At 29.1% G+C, this 19,282-nt stretch overlaps 1 protein-coding gene across 1 annotated transcript in view; it reads right to left on the reverse strand.

Moving 5' to 3' along the window:
- Positions 1 to 856: 856 nt before the first annotated feature.
- The window catches only part of LOC129976334 (uncharacterized), a 91,669-nt gene continuing 73,243 nt past the window's right edge, over positions 857 to 19,282 (reverse strand). Inside the window, exons 27-32 of the mRNA XM_056089850.1 lie at positions 15,408 to 15,532; positions 14,443 to 14,705; positions 12,992 to 13,064; positions 12,433 to 12,635; positions 8,326 to 8,435; positions 857 to 2,694 (exon numbers count right to left, since the gene is read on the reverse strand). Coding sequence (XP_055945825.1) covers positions 2,521 to 2,694; positions 8,326 to 8,435; positions 12,433 to 12,635; positions 12,992 to 13,064; positions 14,443 to 14,705; positions 15,408 to 15,532 — 948 coding nt within the window. The 3' untranslated portion in view covers positions 857 to 2,520. The remainder of the gene's footprint in view (positions 2,695 to 8,325; positions 8,436 to 12,432; positions 12,636 to 12,991; positions 13,065 to 14,442; positions 14,706 to 15,407; positions 15,533 to 19,282) is intronic.

Consider the following 19,282-nt stretch of genomic DNA (forward strand, 5'->3'; position numbering starts at 1 on the left):
TGGAAGGTACTGCAGAGTAGGCAGCCAATGATGATATATACAAACATCATAAGTTTTCAAATGAAATAAAAATTGGCGAAATCTATGTAGTGGCAGTGACGTAGTTTATTCGATTTTTCTGGAACGAAAGAACGGCGGGGGTGGGGGCCAGGCGACCATTGATAATATATCTGGGTGTCATGAGCCTCCATATTAAATAAAAATTGCTGCAATTGGTACAGTAGTTGATTTTGCCATTATTTTCTTCTCCTAAAGAAAATGCATGATGAAGTAGTGTTTTTGAGATTTCTTTCGAAAATATGTATGTGCTGTGAAGGAGGGGTCGATAATCGATGCCACATCTAGTGATGATGAGCTGTGATGTGAAATAAAAGTAATAATTAAACTAACAAAATCGGGTCAGTGGTGAGATTCTTTGGTTTTTATATTCATTTTAAATATATATATAATAGTAACAATAATAGTAAAAAAAAAAAAAAAAAAAAAGCCTGACTCTGGTTTTGGATTTCTTCATCCAACCTTATTCATCGACATATAAAACCGAAATTTAATTTTTTAAATGTATTTTAGATTAGTTAGATTAACAACGAGTTTCAAAATAACATGCAGGCAATACTGCGAAGGATCGCGGAATTTCGAACCATAATAAGAATACTGATATTAGGCCTGATTTAAAGAAAACTTGTGGGGGGGGGATTTTAAATATTAGCAGATTAGTATTTCCTTTCAGTCTTGTGAAATTTTGTAAATAATTATTTAAATTCGTATTAATTGTTTATTTTTTAAAAATTTAAACAATATTTTAAATTACTATTTTTTTTTTACTTAACTATAAATTATTCTAATCCAGCAACTAATTGCTTATCATGTTAGTAAATACATTTTTTTTTCACTAAAAAGAATTAATCCAATTTTGTTTTTATGATTTTAAAGAACTGCAGTAGAAACGGGCATATAACTTGATCACACTTTTTTTAATATGGTAATAAATTTTAAAATCAATAAATTTTTAAGAAAATTCAAATACGTCATCGTGTGGGCGAACAAAACTGGTAATGTGATGTGGAAGGAAAGAGCCCAACGTTGAATGATGGCCGATTTGTCCCCAAAACAGTTTTACTATAGTATGTTTCATTCAGAATTATATGTCAATTCTTACTAATTTTTTTTATCTAAATTTCCATTTATTTGTGCATGTGCTTATGAGTCTACAGTATTCATCCAGAATAAACATGGTTAAAAAGTGCTGCCGATTCCTCGGTGCTCTTCCTTGACAACTACGGTACAAGTTGCTTATAAAGGAAATTTAGTTATGTTGGTAATTAATAGAAAGATTATAAGGAGCAAGGAGAATGATAGTTTAATTGCTAATTATATAAAGTTAACAAATCATCAATCAACAACAGTAAGTCAGCCATCTAACTCTCCGACCCGCCACGAAGGCACACGGATTTAAACCATAAAAACTGAATGACCAGACCGCCACAACAGCAACATTCGCGGGAACTGTGGTTGAGTCCTAAGGGCAGTCACCGGCCACGGTACAACCCTCCCCGAAGGAAATACGTCTCGTCATCGATGGGAGGAGTCAGATTCCCCACTTATTAGTGTACCCTTCAGGGTGGCGAGATCCAATCACCATGCCGGAAGCATCTCATCATCATTTCGAGGTGCCTCCCGGGGGATAATCAAAAACAGTAAATCCTCTCTGATATCACAGACAATATTTTGATGCAGGGACTCAACTTATTGATTTAAAATTGTTGCAATAATATTTATGTAAAGTACATTCAACTGTCTGCAAATAATTTGATGACTTTAATTTTTTTTTTATCAAACACCATAAAATATATATTTTATTGCTTTAAACTGGGGGATATAATGAATAAAAGCAGACATATATGGAGCTGGATAGATATAATAGATTAAAATAGATTATAGTGATAAAATAGATTATGTCATTTCAAAAAAGTTTGTATCCTTGTTTTTTATTGCTTGTAGCAGTTGCATTACTCATATCTTCTCTTTTGGAAACTAGATGGCGATGCCTGATTAGGCCATCCCATAGTGCATTGCGCTTGTAATTAGAATGAGATGTGATGCTGAACTGTGAAGCCGCGTTCGTGAATGTCTTGCTTTTGTGTTTGTACTTGTTTAGTGTGTGAATGTGATTATTAAAAGAAATGTTCCTAAAAACATTCGTCCTGTTGCTTCCTGCATGGATCATAATAATCTACATACCACCACATGCTTTAAATGATCTCCGATTAATCTTGCATGTATGACTTAGAATAAGAGAACTAGTAGTAATAAAACAAACAAATGAAAAGAAAGTCAGATAGGAAGTTTGAAAAATGGAAATGATTGTTGGTTGGACAATGAGTGAATTTGAGTATAGGAGCACAGATTTCTGAAATGCACTTATTTGAGCTGTCATCAACGATAGCTTAAAGTTTCTTTTTTTTTTTCCAGTTGAATTCATTCAAATTTCACTAATTTTTTCCTCCTAGAAACTTTCCATCACTCAACTGAGACATAAGGGACTGCTGCTTTGTACGCCACTTTATTTTGTGCTCTTCTTTGTTGCAGTCCAGAACTATCCATTCCTGTGCCACCAGTGTGAGAAGAGTCAGATAAAGGAGCAACCTTCAGCAACTTTACCCATTCATCTCTTGCAGTCTTTTGGCGATACACCTACAAACACATTAGAAAGGGCTGTTAAAGATATATTAAATGTTAAAGCCAATTTTTAGAATATACAACTCATTCCTAGAAGGAAAAGATTATAATGTAAAGACAGGGTTCCCACTGAAATCTGGAAAAAAGAAATTCTCAGTGTTTTCCTTGTACATATATTCAAGATACGAGGAAATGCGCGAATAGTACTTATTGCTAGTTACAATGGAATACGGTTTGATGGAGTGGAAAAAAACATGGAAAGAAAGCATCAATTTAACATTATTCAAAATAATAGCATATTAAAAGAAAATTTGTATGTTTACATACAGAGGAAAAGATTTTATCTTTATTTATTATCTAAAATCCAGCAAAACAAAATTTATATATCAAAGGGATGGATATATTACCTCTCAAGATCAAATAGCAACCTTACTTTGTAAAAAAAAAGCAAGATTGTTTATTTATTTATTCAATTTTAATAATTCATGTTCTTGGGCATCAATTTCTGCAAATTTTTCATCTAACAGTTTCATAGAACTAATCAGTAACAAATGAAATACGACATTTTTCTATGGGCCAATGTACATTTTTTTTTAGTTATCTCATTTTTATTGAACATATGTGAAAATATTTCCGATTCATCATTGTTGTATTAAAGGTCGAATGTGACCCAACAAGTTTTAATGCAACAAGTTTAAAATTTAGCTTTAAATGATTGTGCTTGAAGTAAAAAGTTCGAAATCAGTTTATTTTCGGACATTAAATTTGACCTTTTCGTATTTGACGTGTCATCTTTCTTTGTATATCTCTTAAGCCCTCTTCCGACAGCCCATTGCGTTTACGGACATCTGCCATCTGACATATTGCAGGATCACACTCTCGCCTTTGGACGGCGATCGGGAGCTTCCTGCAAACTGTCGGTAAAATGAATAGACATCAAAGAACCCCAGAAAACTACAGGTGAAGGGAAAGAGCAGAACGGGGCTTAGATTCTAAGTCCAACATCCATGATGACTCTTTTGAACTGGCAAGCAGTCTTGGATGTTTTCTCTTGTAATTGCCTATTCTCCAATATTGCTTAGGCTTATTATCTTCTTACAAAGCGAGTAATACGAAATAAATACATTTTGAGGAATTTCTTGGACCAATTAAAAAAAAATCATGATTGATATTTTTATCCATTTAATTAATTCGTATTAAATACGGATTTTGAGCAGCTCATTGTTAAAAAAAATTTATCTAATCTATTTTAAATAAGCTCACAGTTTCTCAAATAATAAGCAAACCATTAAAAAAAGCTTAATTATGACAGACTTAATACCACCGCGCTGTTGTTATTTCCACCAGAGAAATGTATCCTATTCTTTCCCGCAGTTACCGAAATCTCGCGCACGCGCATTAGCTGCTATTCGGAAATCATGGGAAAGAGCAACTGTATCACAAATCGAAACTGGAATGATCTATACAGAAAAAAAGAGTGGAGAGTAGAAAAATAGTCAGTTTCCGCATTACGAGAATGATTATTCGTTTTTGAAAGCTATGACTACTTTTATCTTTTATTTTTGCGATCTTTGGAGATTGACATTTCTTAGATTGGGAGGGGGGGATTCTTTGTATTTTCCTGGTTTTTATGAAAACTTTTAAATTTTCCCGTTTTTTTAGACGATTTTCAAATTTCTTGTGTTTTCCCGGTTCTCCTGGTGCGCGGCAACCCTGAAAGATAAAAAATTATAATGCAAAAGTTATATGTATTCCCCCCGAAACCTAAATTTCTCAGGATTTTCATAATTAGATTTAAATGAGTCACACGAGGGATTAATTTTGGACGTTCATTTCTCATTAATCTTTTTCTTTTTTCCGCTTTTATTTCTATTTTTTTAAACTAAAATTATCAGGCTTTTTGTTCTATAAATAAATTGCATGTAATGTTTAATTTTTAAATGTTGCAGCATTTGTGTGTTCTAATTGTGAGATTTTTACTTAATTTTTTTTAAATATCTTGTATTATTTTAATATTTTGTTTGTTTAACATTCGTTTTATTTATTTATGGACTTTTCTTACAATTCTAAGAATGTTATAAAGCAGTAGTAATGTATCGAATATCTATCAATAATAAAAATGAATGTGTGTTTGAGCTCAACAAGTTGGACCATTTGGACTAAAACGAACTTGGCACATTTATATTTAAGTAAGTGGGAATGTGCCTTTCAGAGTGATATTTTTGAAATATAATTAAAATTTTAATTAATTAAAAATCAAACGAAATTTTGGTGACCGTCCAAAATAATTTTTACATTACCTTAAAATTCAAAGAATAGAAAAACAGAATAACTGTTTATCCAAGATATTCCCTAGAATAATCTGTATATTTTACGAGGTGAAAATAAAAAAATTCATTTCACACAATTTTTCATCTTTATTTTTTTTTTTATTTTTTATTTTTTTTTTTTTTTGCAATATGAGCTAAATGCTACAAATGCCTCATCCTCATACCACAAAATTGCATGCCAAGTAGTTAAATTATGAAAGGGGGGAGGGGTAGACAGCCTTTTAGCTGCTAACCGAGGGATCAGGCTCCATTAAAGGAATTTGAAAGTGAAAAAAAAATTCCGTATAAAAGTATGGCTTCAAAGCATTGTAAGTAATTAGAAAGAATATATTTCTTTCCTAAAGGGATATTATTCCAGAACTGAAGCCTAATCACCTTTCTGTAAATAGGTTTGTAGTAGCTATTGTACTTGCCTTTTCGTTCGTAAATATTACATTTTATTTCTTCGCGTGGTGGCAATCTTTCTTAAGGAAAGTAGATAATTTCATATTAGTTGCATTTTGAATTTTTCCATCTAGCAACAAGTTTTAAAATAAATGTGATTTGATCTTTCATTGTTTCCTTTTTATTTAGAATGTTTAAATTTTTTAAAAATTGCTTCTACAGTGATTATGAAAATGTAGCCAACAAGTTATTTACATTTTCAAAGTTTTGTTTTTAAGACTTCTTAAATTAAAACATAATTATATTTGACTTGTCAGGATAAAGAAGTCATGATAAGTTTCAATTGCTCATTTTCTCGTTAGATTATCTTAAATTTCTTTCATTTGCAAGAATATTTTGCATCAAAATAATTATCTCAATCCTTTTTTTTTTCTTTTTTCTTTTTTTTATTTACCATGCTTTAATTCATAATTCATCAAACTCTAATTTTTAGCACATATACTGTAAGATTAAATCAAATTTATAAGGGCCATAAAGAAGGAAATGCAGGAGAGACAATATCCCTGTGGCCTGGACCCAGGTTTGGCCATTAATTTCGGATTTAAAAAAACAACAACTTATTTTCAAAAGTATTTTATTTTTATAAATGAAAAATGGATCATTTTCCCCCCGTTCGTTTCCTCAGAATGGCACATGGAAAAATAAAACTGAATCAAATGGCAAAGTCACTATCGTGTCATTTGATTTCACCCTCCAATTCATCCCATAATACTGAGGTTACCAAACTTTTTAAATTTTGTATCGCATAAATAAGAATCAAAATATATGTACCAACATAAAGAATTTTTTAAAATAAAAGACAATCCATCCCAAATGAAATGTTAATAATCAAAATAAAATATTTTAAATTCATATACATATTCAAATACTTTTATTTTACAATAAAATATAATTATACTATATTTCAGTAGCTGGTAGGTAGTAATGCATAAAAATGACAATTTAATAACAAAAAAAAAAATATTAAGATGCATTATTGATAAGAACTAGCGCAACGAACCAGCCTATTTCATTGTAGCCGATTTTGATACATATACATGTAGGATTTTATCTTACTTTAAACATAAGTCAAGTTCAAAGTCAGTAGCATGTCATATTTATTTTTAATCAGTATAAGTTACCTTTTTAAAACTCATTCATGAGATTTCTTTCACATGAAATATTTAAAAATAAATTTCTTTTTTGATCCGAAATTTTAACTAACTTGGTAATTTTTAGAAAATTAATTATCATAGGTCGTGATTATGTAATCGCTGATATAAGCCATTAATTTACAATAGGGATGGAAATAAAAACGGAATAATATATATACTAACATATTAAAAAATAATGAAATTTCTACAAATTAAATAATATACCTTCTTACTTAAAAAACAAAAGTGATTAAATGTAAGTTATTTGGGTTTAATAACTGAAAGCTAAAATAAATGGTAGGATGAATGAAAATAAAGAAACAGTAACATTCATTGGCACCATTGTGTGGAAACTGATTGGAAATTTCTAAAGCTGCACATGCTTTTCTTCTTTTGTTTTTTACAATTAATGATGATCATGTTCTCTTTTCCTTTTACATTTAAAAATAAACATAATTATTTTGTTAAAAAGCATTTTCTTAAATTTAAAATTTTATTTGCATATATGATGAAAATTAGTATAAAAATGCTCTATTTTACCTTCATTTAAATCTTTTTGGAAAAGCTATATCATCAAAATTATTAGTATAATGTACTATAGTTTTTGAAGTTCTTCTATAATGCCTTCATTAAATTTTTAAATAGATATACTTTAAATTAAAATTTTTCTAAACTTTCTTAACATTAAATAAATAAAATAAAAAGTAAAGAAAACTTTTTTGCAGGTAGGGAGGGAAACACACCTATGATTTATACATTTAATGCATTAACGACAATTAATTCACGCATTAATCTAACATTATTTGTTTTTGTATTTTTTTGCAACAGCAATGATGAAACAAAACAAAAACTGAACGCTACAAAAACTTTTGACTAATGCACTGCATACTCCAGACTTCACATGCTATTACCTGCCTGTTTTCTTATAAAATTACTCATGAGAAATGATGAGTCTCCCCCCACCAGCTAATGTTTGTTGAAGGCCGCCGTTTTCTCTACTCAAATTTTGCTCACTCAAAATGATCTGTAGAGTTAGACTGGGAATCTCTAGTACAAAATATCACAGCATGCTACTAAGTTAGATGTATCAATAATTATTTTATTTTTACAATTTACTTTTAATAATGTAATAAAGATTAAATGTCAACAAAAATTAATTTAGAATTATCACAATAATTGCGAATGTAAATTTAATAACTAAAACAATGAGAAATATATTTAAAAGTATATTTGAAAATTAAGGAGTAAAATAGTATGAAAACAAAATTGGTATTACTGAAAAGCTTATTATTGTTTTTTTAATTCAAAAGAGGTATAAAAAGAGTTTAAGAGCAATAATATAATTTGGAAGATATTGAAGAAATACTCAAAAACTTGATTAATTCCTAGTCGAAAATCCAATCAGAATTTAATAAACTATTTCTTAATGAGCACATATTATCTAGTAGTAATTACAAGCAAAATTTGATGACTCTATGTTACTGGTCAACCCGTAAACGATTTTTTTTATCTTGCATATCACAATTTAAAGACAGTATGTCAGAGTATAAATATAATCATGTTCATAAAATTTTATGTGACTTCAAATTCAGAGTTTAGAATATTTCAATTAGGTCTAAATCAACTTTTTTTTAAATAAATGAGTTGTTGTTTAAAAGAAAATATTTTCCTTCAATTTAAAACTCTAAAATGGCAAAAATGCATGAAGGTTTTAAAAATAACAATAATAAAATACTTACAAAAAAGAAAAATATTAAAAATCCTTGTGGTGTGGTTGTGATAGTAAATAGATATTGGAATACCAATTTAGTTTCCCCTACAGCCAGAAATCCAAACAACCATGATAATCCTAAAAAAAGTAAAAATATTAAATAAAATAGAAAATTATCAAAATAGCATACATTGCTAAAATCAGTCAATATGTTGAGAAAAATAAGAAAAATAATAGCTATAACAGACAAAAGATTTCAGCAATTTTTATAGATGGTACATTTTATAGAGTGTCTCTGATATATTAAGAATATTTCTAATTGCTAAATTATCATTATTTATAACTAGCTACAGTGGCTCCCAAAAGTGTTCGTACACTAAAGAAATTCGCAGAAATTGTGTTCTATACTTCTTAATAAAGCATTTTATTAGTTGGTTTTTTTTAATTAGCATCTTTAAATAGTTCTTAATAAAACTGAACAAATATTTTTTATAAAAAATCAAGTAGTATTGTTCTAAAAAATAAATAAAAAATGTCACAAAATTAGAACACAAAAGTCTTCGTACATCCAAACATTATTTATTTAAATTCATCATAAAAATATCTTTTGCGGCTTATTTTTCTTCTAATTTAAAAATACACTAAAATCGTTTAATTTCAGTATTTAATATCACAATTATTTATTCTATTTACTTTATTCTTAGATATGACGCGCATTCGAAAAGAAACGAGTTTAGACGTTCGAAAATTAATTATATTTCATTTTAAAGCTGGAAAATCAATTAGAGGCATTGCAACTATAACTAATCTACCTCATTCAACGGTGCAAAGCATAATAAAACGTTACAGAGAGGGAAAAAGGATTGCAAACAAGCCTCGTAATGGTCGCCTTCAAATTCTGTCAGCTAGAAGTCAAAGAAATATTGTGAGTAAATTTCTAAAAAATCCACGTCTGACTGCAATAAAGTTTACTTCACAATATAATGAATCAAATGGAATTTCTATTTCCTGTGAAACTATTCGTAGAATTCTTCGGAATGCTGGTATACATGGCCGCTCTGCACGAAGAAAATTCTTTGTAAGTCAGAAGAACAGAATTGCTAGGCTTAAATTTGCCAAATCTATGATAAACCAGCCAGAGAGCTATTGGAATCGTGTCTTATTTGCAGATGAAAGTAAGTTTAACATCTTTGGGTAGGATGGGAAAATCATTGTATGGAGGGGGAAAAAAAAAAAAAAAAAAAACCCCGAAGAACTTAATCCCAAGAATTTAATTGGAACAGTAAAACATGGCGGTGGAGGTGGCATGGTTTGGGGGTGTATGTCAGCGGCTGGAGTAGGCAATTTAGTATTCATTGATGGCATAATGAATCATAGAGTTTATATAAATATTCTCAATAATAATTTAAAAGTGCCAGCACAAAAATTGGGCATTTTAAACAACTTTATGTATTACCAAGACAACGATCCTAAGCACACGGCCATGAATGTTCGTCTTTTTTGTCTCTATCATTGCCCTCAAACCCTTAAAACACCAGCTCAATCACCGGATTTAAACCCTATGGAACATATTTGGAAAAAATTAGAGGTGCGAATAAGAAGTCACGACATTAAATCGAAAATTCAACTGAAAGCAGTAATGATCGAAGAATGGAACAAGATCGGTGCAGAAGTAACCGACCGTTTAGTTAAATCTATGCCCAAACGTTTAAAAGCTGTTATAAAGAATAAAGGATATCCTACTAAATACTAAACATTTATAAAAATTTAGAAAATTTCATATTTAGTGATGTTTTTTTTAAAGTGTATGATCACTTTTGTGTCCTATTTTTGTGCAATTTTATTTATTGTCATTTTTAAAAAAAATAATTTACATCGTAATTAAAATTTATTATTCACTGCTTTATTAAGAACTGTAAAAATATGCTATGAAAAAACTTTCATGTAAAAATAAGAACATATAATGGTAAATAATGAGGTTTTTAATTGATTCTTGTTGGTGTACGAACACTTTTGGGAGCCATTGTATCTTTGGTGATCAGCTGGTTTATCAGGATCAATACTTGCTAAAATTTTCAATTCGATATTTTCTGTAAATTGATCTCTTAGTAACCTCTTCACAGAAATTACTTTTAAGTTTCAGATTTTGATAGACATATAATTCATAATATTATTAACATCGCATACCATTCTGTTTTATATTACTATGTACCTTTCTAATTTTTTTAGTCCCCATTAAATTTAATTTGAAGTGATTAAATTTCGGTTAAAACAAAATCTTTTTCCACTGTAACCAAGCATATTTTTTAAAAAAAATATGAGTACAGAAAAAAGAATTGCTTAGCATTAAAGTCTTACGTAAACTACAAAATATTATTTTTAATTTATGCAATTTCTCAAAGAATAATTCAATAAAAATTTCCCTGATTCGTTAAAAAAATTCAATTTCTAATTTTACTCTCATTAGAATTTAGATGATGTAAATAATAATATTTTAGTTTTATCAATCAACTAATGTATTTCTGAAAAAATTATAAAGTCTTATTTTATATAGTCCTTTGGTCATATAACAGTAAAATATTCTTGACACTAACTTAAAAAAAAAAAAAAAGTATTTTTATCGTTTGAGACAAAGTCTGGCCTTTGATATATATATATATATAATGCTTGCCTTACATACTACATAAATATGAATTAATACCATAGACATTTTAAAGGTCCACAGAAACCGTTTTCTAGCAGACACATGCTGAAAATTACATTTTTCTGTATTTAGTTTACAGTAAAGTCTAATTTAATCTTTTAATTTGAGTTTTTGTCAACATGATGATAATTAATTTTTTTCATATAATATACTTGTAGAACTTAATTTTATTTCGATTTTTTTTTTGTGAAATAAATTGCTGAAAAATCTGCTAAATTAAAAAAAATGAATTAAAAATAGAAAATTTATATATATAAAAAACTGGTATAATTGAAAATCTGTATTATGTATTTGAATTTTAAGATGATGCAAAAGCCATTTTTGTATTGAACTATTTTCAGAAGTTAACGCAGAAAATGCCAAAAGTTTGTTTACCTAAATTAGTTGAAATTCTAATTAATATTAATAAAATATATTGGAGGTGCATATTTCCACTTTTTAAAGAATATATGCATCAGATTTAGTAACCTTAGGTCAAATGATGGGCCTGTAAGAGTGTCACCATATATTCACAAAAAGACATTCATGTTTATTATAAATAAAAATGATCTATTAAAATGGCGTCCTACAAAAAACTCAAATGTCAAAAAGTTTATTTGTGAAAAAGCTATCTTAAACCTTATTCAATTTGATGGCAGATATGACCATCGTATGGTCTGACCTGTAGATCACCAACACTCACACACATTCATCTTTATTATAAGTAGAGACATCAGACTTTCGATTTTACAACTATGAAAACTACTACCCTACATTAAGAGCTATTATTTATTCTTTTTGTCTCAAGTATTGCAGACTTTTGAATCCTTATGGAAGGTGGTAAAGAAGAAAAACTGCAGGTGATCAGTTGACTTTAGATTGCCCAATAAAAAAACCATCTTGATCCAGCGCTATCGCTTTAAATATAGTAGCATGGTAATAATAAAGTTCCACCAACAATTTTAACAATGTAATGTAGAAAAGTTCCAAAGAACTATAGAAAAATTAGTCCATCTTTACATTATAGTTAATAGAACCAGAACCAAATTTGCTTTAAAATACTGTCAGACTACAGTATAACAATTACATTTAAGGCATTCATTTGATTTGCTAAACAATGCTAGTCGAGAGCAAATGACAGGATTTCTCAGTGAAGCCAATCATAATTCGTCATAATTTTATCCACCATTAAATTTTTGAAAATGTTCAATAAAAACCACTAGGTGTTCAAGTCAATATCATTTTATTATGTAGGGATTTAATAATTTCAGATGGTTATCTTTTTTTTTGTGTAAATAAGAGCAGTTAGTTGGGTAGTAATTAAATAAAGTAGCACAATTATGAAATGAAAGATATATCAAAACATATAAACTCTTGTTTCACAATTGGTAAATAATGAATATATTAATAAAAAAATAAAATAAAAATTAAGCATTTTTTCTTTTTCCATACCTAGTAATACTGAAACACAAAATACAGCTTTTGCTCGAGCTAACAGTTCTTTTCTTTCATCCTGATTGGTTCTCAAAAATTTCTTTGACCTTCCACAAGTGTTAGAATGTAATATTAATGCAAAAATCACAAAATTTGTAGCCAACATTGATAACGAAGGACCAGCTACAGCAAAGTAGAAAACTTTACCAGTCAACCAGCAACTGAAATTAAGATTTCACAATTTAAAAAAATACAATTAACAAAAATTAAATATTTTTTACCCAACAAAAATGTAAAGAAAGATATCTAATTCAAATTGCATGATAAAATGCAAAAATTTTATTAATTATATTTTTTAAATATAAGTAAATTAATTTAATAATATTTATTATTATTTTCAACAATTTTATTAAAACTAATGCCAATTATACAATAAGATCATTTTTCTTTCAATCATTCATTCTTTCATCAATATATCATTCTTTCTTTCAATATTTGCTGACCTATCAATTTATAAACAGTTTATCAACATCTCTTTTATTGATTACATATGTAAAACACATGGAATTTAACTTACTACTCATGCGAATCATCATTGTAGAGATTATAGTCGAAACCTGCAACAATTCCTACTACTACAAGAGGTACCCCTAATAAAATAAAAAACAAAAGGAGAATAATAAAATACTGGCATTTAGTGAATCAATAATTTTTGTTACCTTTCAGATGGCAAATGAATAACTAAGCATACGAGTAATAGTAGAAGGGCTGGTGACAAACATTTATCAAACAATTACCAGTTCTGAATCTACTCCTTTCTTTTTCTTATTTTGAAAGTATATTTTAACATTTCACTTGACTAAATACAAAAATTTTTGCACTATTATTTTAATTCTTTTTTTTCGGGTGCGTCTTCCGTTACCAAGATAATTTTTATGTATCTTTTAATGGTTTGCCATGCATTTAAATGGGCATGCATACCACAAGTTAGGAATTTCTGCCCTACACGATTTCAAATATGTGGTTAGTTTTAAAGATAGTAACTAAAAAGTGAATGCAGTTATAATGCGTTAAATGAGGAATTTTTCTATAAGATGGTTCTATTCTACTTTCCATTTCTTTGCCTCCTGAAGAAGTAGATTTTTAAAAGGTACATAGAAAAAAAGAAGTAGGAAAATTTATAAGCTAAAAAATAATATTCTACAGTGATAAAAGTCGAATTCAAGCCTACTGCTTTCCAATGAGCAATAACAAGAAGCAAATATTAATTTTTTTCTCATTCACAAATATTTCAAACATTTGGAGATTACAACTAATTACTTATATTTAAACTCAATTAAGTAGAATTAATATATTAGTTACAACATTATAATTTCATTTCATAATATAGTAAAAAAATATTAATGTTAATATTTGAAATTTTTAATTATATATATATATATATATATATATATATATATATATATATATATAATAAGCAAAAATTTTCTACAGGAATAGTAAAATCTCTTATAACCAGTACTCAATTAATTGAGTATATAAAAATAATGGCAATGTTAAAGATTTAAATTTAAACTGGAAATTTAGGTCAATCAAATTCAAAAAAAAAAAAAAAAAAAAAAAAAAAACCTGAACATTATAAAATAATGAATTGTGCTAAACATAAATACCAAGATGTGAAATATAATTAATTGAATAATTTAATGAAAAAATTTATTCAAAACCGCTTGAGATATTAAAAATATTATAGTATTATTACATAAAAAATTGTTCAATATCAAAATAACAAAATTCGAGTAAAAAATGCCAAAATTGGGGTTTCTGTAGAGCTGCATCATATCTGAATTTAAAGAAAAGTAATGGGCTAACAATTCAGAAACTTTGGCATACATAAAAGCTTGTACTAAATTTGGGATTTAAAAATGTGATTGGATTGTTAATTTACAAACATTTGTTTAGCTATCTGAAAAACATTATCAATATAAGATACTGTAAATAATAAATTGAAATAAAGAAATTTTACCATACCCCATGCAAATAGCATGGCTTTCTGTAAGAAACGAGGTATATACGTTCCAATAACTTTTACTAATCTGAGATATTGTAAATATGCTTCCACTAACATCCAAGCAAATGTGGCCAGCACAGAATAATGTAAAAGTATGGAAATTGCCATGCATCCATAACCCCAATGCTTCTTTTCCACTCCAATCAAGAATACAAACAGAAACAAAACTAAAGCAAGTGACAAGTTAATCAAAACTTTGTGCTTCAATTCTGCTCGCCATTTCCTAAAAGAAGAAAAGAAAAATTTTCACATCAATAACATGTCTGATAAAACAACAAAAAATGAAAATAAATCAACTTCAGAGGTAAGATAGGAAATTAAATTTTTGGAAAGTTTTTTTTTTCCCTTTTAATTATAATAAGATTTTATAATTCATATACTAGAGTGGCAATTTTTTTCCTGAGCATATTTAGCTATTCCTGAATAATATTTTTAAGTTAATTAATTATTGTCAAAATTCTGTTATTAAAAAAATGCAATAAGACAAAATATACAAATTTTTAAATACAAAAACAGAAGTTATACATTTTGATTTCATATAAGCTTCGATTTGAACTTTAAATTAGCATTAAATATTTTATATTTTGGATTCATAAACTACCATTTTGTCAATCAGGGTATCAAATATAAGTTAATAGTTTTAATTTCATACAAGTTTCCATTAAATGATCTTATTTATATAAAGCGTGTGTTGTATGAAGCAAAATATTCTTTTTTCAACCTCAGGTATTTACATTTACATAAACAAATAAATTTATTTATGATCTGAATCAATAAAAATCTATATTAACAAAGGCTCATTTATTTCTGAGTTCATTTTTTGTGATATTAAAAAGTAATTTTATTTGATAAATTTTCAAATGATAGATAATTTGTACAACTGATTTCTAACTTTAAAAATGATTGATTATAAAAAATACCATACCTAAATACAATAAAAGTGAGAATAATCATTCCTAGTCCAAATATTGATAAGCAACTTCCAGCATATGTAATAATACTCAATATTTCAAGATGGAATTTATTAGTTTTAGCTCCAACTTTTAAATCCTTTAATAAATAAAGCAAATAAAAAATATGAATAACAATAAATAAGTCAATACATAAACTGTAATAAAATATTACTATAGCACAAAAAAATAAGAAAAATGACTTCAAACTATTAAATTTCTGAAGAGAAAATTTTATAACAATAATATCAAATTTCTTCTTCAATTAAGGAATTGGTACTGAAGTTTAGAAAGTTATTTTTATGAACATGTGTTGCTCTAAACTAGGAGTTAGCAATCTGGTTCTCTTTTAACGTCGTATATTTATTTAATTTAATAAATAATGCATGCCATCAAAAACATAACTTAAAAAAAAAAACCAAGTCTCGCAACTCAGTTCTTCTATCGTAAAAGGTTGTGAGATCCATGTAATAACAAGTCGGTCAATTTATTCAGTCCCTACTTAAGGGTCCTTCTGTCTTAAGCTATTACGTAATTAGCTAACTTAACACAATCTTATAGTAACCATATCAATATTTAAAATCTTTTATGGTTAAAATAAATAGATTGACTTGGCCATCGCATATATTGACTTGGCTTCTCGGTGAACTTCGGGATGAGACCGCATCACATTAAATCACAATGTATCTTTACATTAACATATTATATTAAATTAGATTGTTTAGTGCGATTGTCTTTCAATCTATTTATTTTAACCAAAAAAGATTTTTTAATATTGATATGGTTACTATAAGATGTTGTTAAGTTAGCTAATTATGTAATAACTTAAGACAGAAGGACCCTTAAGTAGGGACTGAATAAATTGACCGACTTGGTATTACATGGATCTCACAACTTTTTACGATAGAAGAACTGAGTTGCGAGACTTGTTTTTTTTTACAAGTTATGTTTTTGATGGCATCTCATTTCTTTTTGTATGTAATCTTCCTCTTTTTCTTTTCCGGTACTACTTCTTGAGCTTCAGCTACATTTTTTCTTAAAGCCCCACTCCCTGTCTCTATGGGTTTTTTTCGTAAGCTTTGATGTTACAATTTTTGACAAGTCTGAACGGTAAATGCTTCTTAGTCTGTTGTATTCACAAATTGAGGATTCCTGCGCTTTAATACTTCCAAAGTCGACATTAATTAGATGTAAGCCATCCAGACTTGTAACTTTCGAAAGTGCCACATAAGCTTGACCGGATGTGAATACTACAGAACCTATATCCATCAGTGCATTATTTAGACTTAGGCCTTGACTTTTGTGTATGGTTGTAGCATAGGCTATACATATGGGAAACTGTTCGCGATGAACATAAGCTCTATTAATAATTTCAAATTTAGTTTTGACCGGACTAAGCTCATAAACATGTTCTTTATTAAATGTAATGATATTTTCTTAATTATTTTTGTATTTTCCGGATCAACCTTTACTCTTTGCACTATACCGATAGAACCATTAACTAAACCAAGACTCACGTCAATATTTAGCCTTAACATGACTTTTGCTCCTATTTTTATAATTATGTTCTCTTCAAAGCCTGCAGTCATAGAAGTATTGTCTTCATATCTTTTTATGCATTCACGAGCTTTTTTTGTTAGGTATCTGGGGCAATCTATGGTATCTACAGCTGTAAGTTTTATTTCGGGATGTGGTAGAGATTTAAGCATTGCAGTATTTAACTGTTGACACATGTTTTTTGTAGGTAATAAGCAAACGGTATCATCAGGAAGTTTCGAGAGGCGTTCAATTATTTCAATTAATCTGTTTTCATTTGAATTGGATTTGAGAATTATTAATCTAGTCGAGAGTAAGTCGCGGTCTTTTCCTGTAGTCACACCTAATCTTATTCTATTTAGCATTTCAACAAAGTTAGAATCATTGAGCTGTCACATGTTAATTGTAAGTTCATCGTATATGAACAGTTCAATCCACAGATTCGGTATACTGAGGGAACCTAACAATTTGTTAGTTTCAGCAGTTGATAGTTTTTCAAAAGGTGACTTTTCTCTTACCGGCGGAAGCTGTAAGAGATCTCCGAAAAGTACAAGATGTTTTTTTACAAACCACCCATTCTGATCATCGCTTGTGTCGAATATTTGAGATAAGCGTAAATGAATATATGTATGTTAAAGTAACATTGGATATCATCGACACTTCGTCTATGATAAACAACACTACTTTCAAATCTGATCTAAGAACTTGGAGCACTTCATCAGAAAGTGACTTGTACTTCGGTGTTTGCTTGTGTTCTACAGTCAGCTGCAATAGTCTATGTATAGTCAATCCATTCACATTGAATGCAGCTATTCCTGTTGGAGCACTAACTGCCACTTTTTTGTTTAAATGCGTCTTAACCCAAACTTTCAGAGTTTTTATTAAAAGGCTCTTTCCAGTGCCACTCACAAAACAGCGTAAAACGTCAGCATTATTATCTTATTCTATTTCATTAAGTTTTGCGATCATACTTTGAAGATCAGTTTGCTCTTCTTCTACCAGATTGATTCTCTGAAAGTCACCCATTGCGTTAGAAGCTTCCATAGCTTCAAAGTCTAAAGGGTTTTGAGGACCATCGTCATCATCAACAATTTCCCTTTCTTCGTTTATCTCAGCAACTTTAGATTCTATCATTTCAAATGCTTTTGTATCTTGTATCTTGACTCTCATTGAATTACCATAATTGACTCCTTCTTTTAAATCTTCTTTCTCCAAATTAAAGGTCATCGTGTAAGTATCACACCCCATTTTGAGTTCATCTAAGGAACGCCATGGCTTGAATAAGAGAAGTAAAGAAAAGAAGTATTTCTCTGTTACTTGTTCGCCATCGTAGATATAGTGATTGATCAAATATGGGTTAGCTCTTCTTTTCAGGAACTTTTTACCGTTATTTATCTCGTAGCACTCGACTTTAGAGCAGACTGGGCGTGTTTTAACAATATCGTAATTTTGAGCGAAACTGTACAAGTTAGTAGTCTCCAACTCTTTAGGCCGTTTAGGATAGTGGTCATCAATCCAAGACTCGTAATAAATATCGGTGGACTCCGGTTCTAGCATCATCATATCAGATTTAGATTTAACGCGCCGGTTGCGAAAGATGTTGACGTCCAGCCATCGAATTGTTGTGGTAGGATCTGTACCGTACAAAGGAATACCAAGTAGAGTGTCACTGACTTCCAAAGAGCCGCACTCTCTTCTAGATAAAACTCTAAGGCCAATGTTAAACAGGCGGCTTCTTAAAAGTTTTGTAGAGTTTATGTCTTGCAACATATCAGCAACGTGAGTTTTCTCGTTTTTGGTGGTATACTTAGTGACATAATAATTTAAAATGGCTGTTTTTTCGCCTACATATTGAATGTTTGTATTGCCATTCCATGCCAACAAAACCGCGGGATTATAATCATTAACCATAACCCATTCTTTTTTGCGTACAATATAGTAAAGTCTACTGTTAGGCGACAATGTTTTTCTTGCAGCTATTGATTCTATTATATCTCTAATAGTAAGTACTTCTGTGACTGGGCAGGAGAATCCAAAACTATAAACTTTTATGAAACCTCTTCTTGTTTTCTTTTGGCTCATGCAATATCTATTATGTTTATGAGTCTGATATGACATAACTCGTTGATAGAGTGTTGGTGAAATATTCTTGTCAGGTATAGCACAATTTATGTATTTTGAAATGAATGATGCAACTTCATTAAGTGAGGACTCGCAAAGCATGGAGGCATCTTTTACCCATAACATTAAATGAAAGTGTTGCGTGCCACGCGATTGATACTCTCGTCTCCAAAAGTAATGTATTACTTTTCCA

This window comes from Argiope bruennichi, chromosome 1 (assembly GCF_947563725.1).
Source record: "Argiope bruennichi chromosome 1, qqArgBrue1.1, whole genome shotgun sequence".
Taxonomy (NCBI): Eukaryota; Metazoa; Arthropoda; class Arachnida; order Araneae; family Araneidae; genus Argiope; species Argiope bruennichi.